An 8,077-nucleotide genomic window follows, 5' to 3' on the forward strand; every position below is an offset into this window, starting at 1 on the left:
TTTTTTTCTCTCAATCCTCTCTCTCTCTCTCTCTCTCTCTCTCTCTCTCTCTCTCTCTCTCTCTCTCTCTCTCTCTCACTCTTTCTCTCAGCAACACACATACACTCACCTGTGCGCCCATGCGTGCACGTGCACACAAGTGGATCTTCCGCGCTTGAGCAGAGTGTGCACACACTAGCACGCATAGTAAACAACACTTAGACACAGATTTTTGCAGGCTTCAAAAAAAAAAAAATTTTTTTTTAATTTTTTTTTATTTTTTATGATTGTTTGACGAAATCCGCGATGCACCGAGCCGCGATAAACGAACCGCGAAATAGCGAGGGATCACTGTATCTTTTTTACCAACTAGTGTTTTGTGGGCGGTGCGTGCAGCAGCCAGCTTTGGGACATCATGAAAGCGGTGTGTCTGCCACACGGGGAAAGGTGGGGTTTTAACGAACCAGGCATTTTAATTGCAGGTTAGAAAAATAGACACCAAAATGACTCATATTTTATAAGAAATTAGATGGCCATTGTGCCACGGGTAAATATATAATTAGATCTATATCTATAGTTTACTGTAGATAGCTTAAAATAGCATGATATGGCCACTCTAAGATTTTATTTTGGATTTAATATGTGTAATCATTTTAATTTTAAGCACTGTTTTAATACTGAGCTCCTTCTTGTCCTCAGAAACTCCCACTTCTGGAAGCGAAATGCAATGTGACGCATCACAAGACAAGACCCACGTCCAATCTAATCATCCTCAGGATGCAATCGGCCGGCCAACTGTTGTGTCGAGTCCCACATCGCTGCAGAGTCCACTTCTTCATCAGCAATTGATCATTGATTGTGAGGATAAGCTGAGAAAAGATGAGGACTCAACAAGTGGAATTGCCGCAATGCCACTGGAAGTAGACGATCGTAGCAATTGGGAGGAATTACAAATATGTGCAAGCAATGGCATGACACCACCACTAGATAGTTCTTCCAATGAGTATCACAAAGACTTTCCAAATGACCATCAAATACCAAGTTCTGAGTCACCCTTTATGCCAATTCGTTGTCTTTCAAAGCACAAAGCAGCGGAAAAAGATGAACAGTTGGTATCGAAGCATTCCCCCAAGACTGAAGATAATGCGGTGGCGCTGGCCAAAGCTGCGTGGTGTGCTGAAGCTCCCAACTCCACTGAGCAGCAAAACCACAGCGCTACTTGTACTTCAAGTGCTAATCCATTCCAGTCTAATGCCCCACTGTGTGGAAAGAAATCCATGACTGCAAGTGGATTGATAAACAATCAGCAGTGTACGAAGGGAAGTACAAGTGACATTTTGGGTGTTTGTACTATTGAGACTGTAACCCTGACAAGAAAGAAGGATGAATCTTTTGGCCTGGACCTGGAGATCATGTCATCACCTCTGAAAGTTGTCATCAATGGGCTAAAGCCTGGAGGTGCAGCCGAAAGGGTATGTCTCATTTTATGGTGTTATTTTAACATCTATTAATGTAGACCGCCTAAAAAAAATCAAAGTAATAAAATGTACGTTGAAGACTAAATTAAAAATAGAAAGCTTTTTTTTTTTTTAAATGTTCAATATACGAGGGTCATTCAATAAATAGGGTGATTTTTTTTTTCGATACAAGGACTTCTAATACAGATAGAAGCTTACTTTTTTCTTTTTCTTTTTTTTTTTTCCAACGTAGTCTCCCAGCACTGTCACACACTTTTCTCCTCTGTGTACATGCTTCCATATTCCCTCAGCGTAAAACTCTTTGGACTGATGTCTCAGCCAGTCGCTCACTACACTTTTGACTTCATCATCACTTTCAAACTTTGTGCCTCTCGTAAATGTTGGAAAGGAACCAAACAGGTGAAAGTCTGAAGCGCCAGGGTCTGGCCTGTCAAGGGGATGAGGTAGCAGTTCCCAGCACAGCTCGTTGATGGTCAGCGCCGTTGAGGCTGCTGTGTGAGGCTTTGCGTTGTCATGATGCAAGATGAGTCCTTCTGACTGATGACCACTGCGCTTGTTATTTGTCTTTCTTGACCTGCCTCAGCAGCTCACAGTAGTTGGCACAAAGTTTGTGCATACATACTTTCACACCTGCGCACTCCCCACATAGATACTGTACGTCACACTTCCAGAGACGTGAGTGACATTCCAACAGTCCTCTGTGATGCCAATATGCTTTGAGTCGCTCTGACTCGAAACGAAAAATTCTAATTCGGTGTTCGTTTTCAGCAGCCAATTTACAACTCAATTCGACTCACCGCCGATTCGTGCACAGCTGTAATTAGAAGGGTGGTAAAGGTGCTGTTTGCCCCGGAGAGCAGGTGGAAAGGCAATATGGCAAGAAGCTTAGGAACTGGTCTAAAATTATTTTCTTGTAGTGTAGTTTTGTGTGAATTTGTTAAGAATGTCCTGGAGGTTATGAGTGTCGGATGGAGTAATAAGGTTGAAGCTTGAAATGAAGGGTGTAATTTTTTAAGACCCTGTAAAGTGATTGAAGAGATTTGTTTCTAAATACATTTTATAGTGTATGTTTGAATATAATTGCCAAAAATTTGTTCAAAGATTGAGAACGATGAAGTACTGAATTGTAGAACTCTATCATCAAACAGTTTTTCACCATTTCAGTTTTCCTGATATGTTGGGCATGTCAAAAACTATGCCATGAACGGACTTTTGAGCCAGGCATGAGTCGCCTCTCCACCACGATGAAAGAACTTGAGCGCCTTGATTTACATTTGGGTTTTTTGGGGGGCGCAATTGCATTATGCAATTAGCTAGCATTGCCTACACCAATAAGTTGGTAGAAAACATCAAACAACAGTCGATCCCCACTCATGAGACCATTATGCCACTGCCCAAATATATGGAGTCGGTATTTTATCCACAAGCTCAGGCTTCTTCCCAACCCAGTGAATTAATGCTGCATATTTCAATGACTGCATTTGGCAACCAAACATTGGCAGATGGTCAAAGGCAGGTGCAATTTGTATTGCTGCTCCAAAATGTATACAGTATCATTTTGTGACAATGAAGAAAAGTTGCGATACTATGCTTTGCTTGCGAAGCATGATTCTTTGCTGTCCTACTTCCAGGAATCAAAAGGAGTCTTGTGTCCAGGTGATGAGATTGTCACCATTGCTGAAAAAGTGGTGAGCTCCTGTGGGTACCAGGAATTATGTGAACTCATGCATAACCTTCCCACAACACTATCTTTGGATGTTAAAAAATCTGTCTCAGGTACGACCCAAGTCTTCTTACATATTCATAGTTTTTTTTTTGTCTACACACGCGCACGCGCACACACACACACACACACACACACACACACAAACACACACACACGCTCACCCACACACACACCCACACACATTCACATTGGAGAAAAAAACTTAATAAATGGTGAGGGCAGTAGCACGGATGTATTTCTATTTTTAAGATGGCAGTAGCTTAGCCCATAACAACTTGGTTTATGGACCAAGCAAGGGACACTTCTGGATGCCCACAAAATTAATTGTGCATCTTTGGTAACTTGATCTGCGTGTGTGATGCATTAAGACACAGGTGTCAAACTCAAGGCCCGGGGGCCAGATCTGGCCCGCCACATCATTTTATGTGGCCGCGAAAGCAAATCAAAGATGTCAACTTTCATGATGCTTGCTAAAATATCTAACAAAATTTAAAATTCTCATTTGTAATAAATAAGACGGATACTGCAAGCATTTTCTTGTTAACAAACCCCTCATTTCAGTAACTTAAACAATCGGTGAATAAACCGTTATTCTTGACTTCTTTATATAGTTTCCGTCATAATGGCCCTCGAAGGGAAACTGCAACTAAAATCTGGCCCACAAAAAAAAGGAGTTTGACACCCCTGCATTAAGACATTCAGGCAGACAGACACACAGACAGATACATAGATGGATTGGCAGATGAGCAGGCAGATAGATAGATTGATAGACTTTAAAACAGTTATCTTAAAAAAATTATTTCCAGGTCTCAAAACAACCCATTCATGAAGGCCTGTAAGAACACAGATTTGTTTCATTTTCTAGTCAAGTCAGCTTTTATTGTCAAATATGCTCTATGTGTAACATACAGCACAGATGAAATTACTTTCCTCTCTCAACCACAGTGCAAACATGTAGTGCATTCAACACACATAGCTAAAATTTTCGTTAAAATTCCTTGCGTAGGCCACTATTGCAGCAAAACCATGTATGGATGTGTATTTAAATTTTCACGTGGGAAAAAAAAAAATCACAAATCTGTGAAATGAATCTCCAAATTGATACATTGATCTGCAATCAAGACAGATTGCTTAATGTGTACATTGGTCTGTAAATGTGTCATCCCCAATAAATAATTGAATGCAATTCTACCCAGGACTTTTGAAACACTCTTCCAGCCAATTATGTGCAATTGCGTGCAGCAATTTGCACGTGTGGGGGAACTTGTATATGTGCCTCCGTTGTTACACACTAACCACTAAGGCAAGGGGTGTCAAACTCATTTTTGTCACAGTTTCCCTTAGAGGGTCGTTGTGACTGATGTGAATTTTGTGAAACCATATAAATGTTTCATCATCTTCACATATTACATACACAGCGCACAACAAATTGATGGATAACTAGTTTTGAAATCAGAAATCAAGAATAATGACTTCTTTAAACAGTGTTTACGTTAATCTAATAAGGGCTTTGGTAACGATAAAATGCTTGCAATATCTCTGTTAGTATGGATTATATTTGACAATTTTACATTTTTGTTCAGACTTTAACAAGCATCATGGAAGTTGACATGCTTGATTTGCTTTCACGGGCCAAATAAAATGATGTGGCGGGCCAGTTCAGGCCCCTGGGCCTTGATTTTGACACCCGTGCCCTAAGGGATGCAACCACTAGTCACACTGCCCACTGCTGACTGAGCCTGGATGGCATAGACATCTGTGGACGCCACACCGATGGACTCTATGCGCACAACACTTTGGCGTTTGGTCGAATGTGGTGGGTTTACTTCTGGTCGGCCGATAAATTACGTCATCTGAATGAGCCGGTACCTGAGCAATGCAACCGACTCTTTCCAAAATAAATGACAAAAAGAGTGACTGACTTTCATCTGGCTGCATTGATTGAAATACATAATTAAACTTTTGTATTGTTTATGGTTTATGTTTAGAATTTTAAAACATATTTTAAGAAAACAATGTATTGTGTGAGAAAAATACCAATAACCGTGATATGTAATTGCAAATCGCAGTGTTATCAATATATCGTGATATAAATCTAATCATCACACAAGTGTTGTGATTTCAATCGAATCTGGAGGTCGTCTCACCCCTAGTAATGAGTACTGGGTACTACTGTCATGAAATGCGATGTGAAATAAATACAAAAACAGTTGTGGTTTGCGGAACCTTTGTTCTTAACCGCAGTATCATTTCAGCCAGACTACAATGGTTTCCTATGCTCCTGTTTGTCCCAAAGACAAAGAGCCACATGTGATTTTTTAAATGCCTTTGTAAAAACACACACACACACACACACACACACACACACACACACACACACACACACACACACACCCACACACACACCCACAGCAGAATTCTACTCCGTAACCCTGTAATGATGTCTTCCCTTAAATGCTGCCCTAAAATTTAGGTTAAAATCTCCCTTGCTCACCTCCCCAAACCAGCCTCCATGCATCTGGCTATCTATCCATGGTGACTATGTTACATTGCATATTTTGCTATTACTAGTGAATCCTAGCTTCCCCCTGTAGTTTAACTCCCTGCATACAAACGTAAAACAAAGAGTTGCAAAAATGTGTGCATGCTAGATGCCCAGATGTCAAGCCTGTTGATTTCTCTCTTATATTATGCTCCATTTGAAAGGAACATGCATTTGTGAAAGGACGATATATGTTCTATGTTGCAAACTAATTGACTGTAAATAGCTTTTCAGTGTTTGAGGACTTGAAAAATGATTCGAGAGTTACATACTAATTTGTTTGGTTACATGGAATGCATTCCTCTCGAGTCCTCTCTGTGAGTACCATCGTAAAGCATTTTCATTTGTTTTGTTGTGCCGCGCAGTGTACAGGGATCCACAACCGTGTTCCCCCAACAGAGAGATCACACTAATCAGCCTCCCTGGTCTATTCAGGGGTGCTGGAAAGGAGGGTGCGTTGGGAAGTTGAATCTCAGGTTCAGAATGAGCAGTATGGTTTTTGTCCCAGTGGTGGAACAATGGACCAGCTCTACACCCTCAGCAGGGTGTTTTCAAGGGTGCATGGTGTGTGGACTCGTAGAAGGCGTTTGACCGTGTCCCTCAGGAAATTCTGTGGGAGTTGTTTTGGGGGTACGAGTTACCGAACCTCCTGATACGTGCTGTTCAGTCCCTGTACAATTGATGTCTGAGTTTGGTCCGCATTGCTGGTAGTAACTCATTTCCAGTGAGGGTTAGGCTTTGCCAGGGGTGCCTATTGTCACAGATTCATTTCATCAACCTTATGGACTGTGCGGTCAAACCATTGAGGTGGTAGGGGTTGGTGGCCTCAGTATCACGTCTCTGCTTTTTGTATATGATGTGGTAATTTGACTTCATCAATCTAGGATCTCCAACTCTCATTTGAGCAGTTTGCAACTAAGTGTGAAGCAGTTGGGATGAAAATCAGCACCTCCATAACTGAGACTATCGTTCTTAGACGGAAAAGTGTGGATTGCCCTCTGCAGGTCCGGGACGAGATCCTTTGCCAAATCGAGGAGTGTAAATATCTCGGGGTCTTGTTCACAAGTGAGAGAAGAATGGAGCTTGAGATGGACAGGGGAATCGGTGAAGCATCTGCACTGATGCGGTCTCTGTATCAGTCTGATGTGGTGCAGAAAGAGCAGTGCTGAAAGGCAGTGTTCTCAATTTATTTCTCAATCTACGTTCTACCCTGGTCCATGGTCACATGCTGTGGATCCTGACTGAAAGAACAAGATCCCGCTGACAAGCGGCCTCCCTGAGAGAGAGGGTGTGAAGCTCGGTCAGCCGGGAGGAGCTCAGAATCGAGCCGCTGCTCCTCCACATTGTTAGGGGCTGGATCAAGTGGTGTATGCATGGTAAGCATACATAATTTTGTCCCATTCATTGCCAATGGGATTTTATTGGTTTTTGGGAGGAATTGGAGTGCCATGGTAACACTATAATTTAAAAAAAAAAATTGTGCCAAGTGCAACCCCGTCGAGACGCATATTTGTTACGAATGTTCTTGATGAAAAAAAAAAAAAATGTGTGGATACGTCAAAGTGTGACCTTACCGGTGGAGGGATTTGTGTGGTCCTAGGTCATGGATCAGACGAAGCAGAGCTCAGATTTGCCTCTGAAGACAAGCACTACTGGATGACGTTTTCCCTCACAGGGATACTGGTTACTGAGGGGCTGGAGGTGGGGCTGGATGGCACCAGGTGACCAGGCCTGCTTCCCGGGTACAATAAGAAGAGATGTGGGTCTTCGTTCCTGTGGATCACTGGGATCTGGTTGAGCACTTCCACTGGGGAATTCCTCATTCTGCTGAGGAAAACCAATGTTTACAATACGTGGTCAATGCCAGTGAGAGATGGGAAAGTGTTATTAGAAGGAACAGCCCCAGTCCCGAACCTGAGTGGTGCTTTGTTATTGGACTTCTGAGCTCATTATGTATTGTCAATAACATGCACCATGTTCAACCATTAGGGTTTTCATGCATGCACTTGAAAACAGTCGTCTGAATAAGCTGTTAGATAGTCGAGATTTGGCACATAGTACCTTGGTGATGCACACATACGTATCTCACAAATATAGTGTATGTTCCCTCAAAAAGGGATGTCATGTAAAAGGGAAATAAACAGGCTTGACTGCACTATAAAATGGATTGACAAAAAGCATTTGTGCAACAACAAAAAACCTTCCAAACACATTTCCAAACTTTTTGTATTATGTTTAAAATAGTGTAGTTGTAATAAATTTATCATAGCATAGGTGTTGCTATGGAACCTATACATCCAATTTCAATGTGTGTGTGTGTGTGTGTGTGTGTATGTGTGTGTGTGTGTGTGT

At 41.8% G+C, this 8,077-nt stretch overlaps 1 protein-coding gene across 5 annotated transcripts in view; it reads left to right on the forward strand.

The window, feature by feature from the left end:
* The window catches only part of pdzd2 (PDZ domain containing 2), a 95,681-nt gene that overhangs the window by 76,431 nt on the left and 11,173 nt on the right, over positions 1-8,077 (forward strand). For all 5 annotated transcript variants that reach the window (XM_019896858.1, XM_019897116.1, XM_019896946.1 and 2 more), the window contains 2 exons: positions 679-1,451; positions 3,089-3,233. In XM_019896858.1, coding sequence (XP_019752417.1) covers positions 679-1,451; positions 3,089-3,233 — 918 coding nt within the window. The remainder of the gene's footprint in view (positions 1-678; positions 1,452-3,088; positions 3,234-8,077) is intronic.

The sequence above is a fragment of the Hippocampus comes genome, unplaced genomic scaffold (assembly GCF_001891065.2).
Source record: "Hippocampus comes isolate QL1 unplaced genomic scaffold, H_comes_QL1_v1.1 scaffold179, whole genome shotgun sequence".
NCBI lineage: Eukaryota > Metazoa > Chordata > Actinopteri > Syngnathiformes > Syngnathidae > Hippocampus > Hippocampus comes.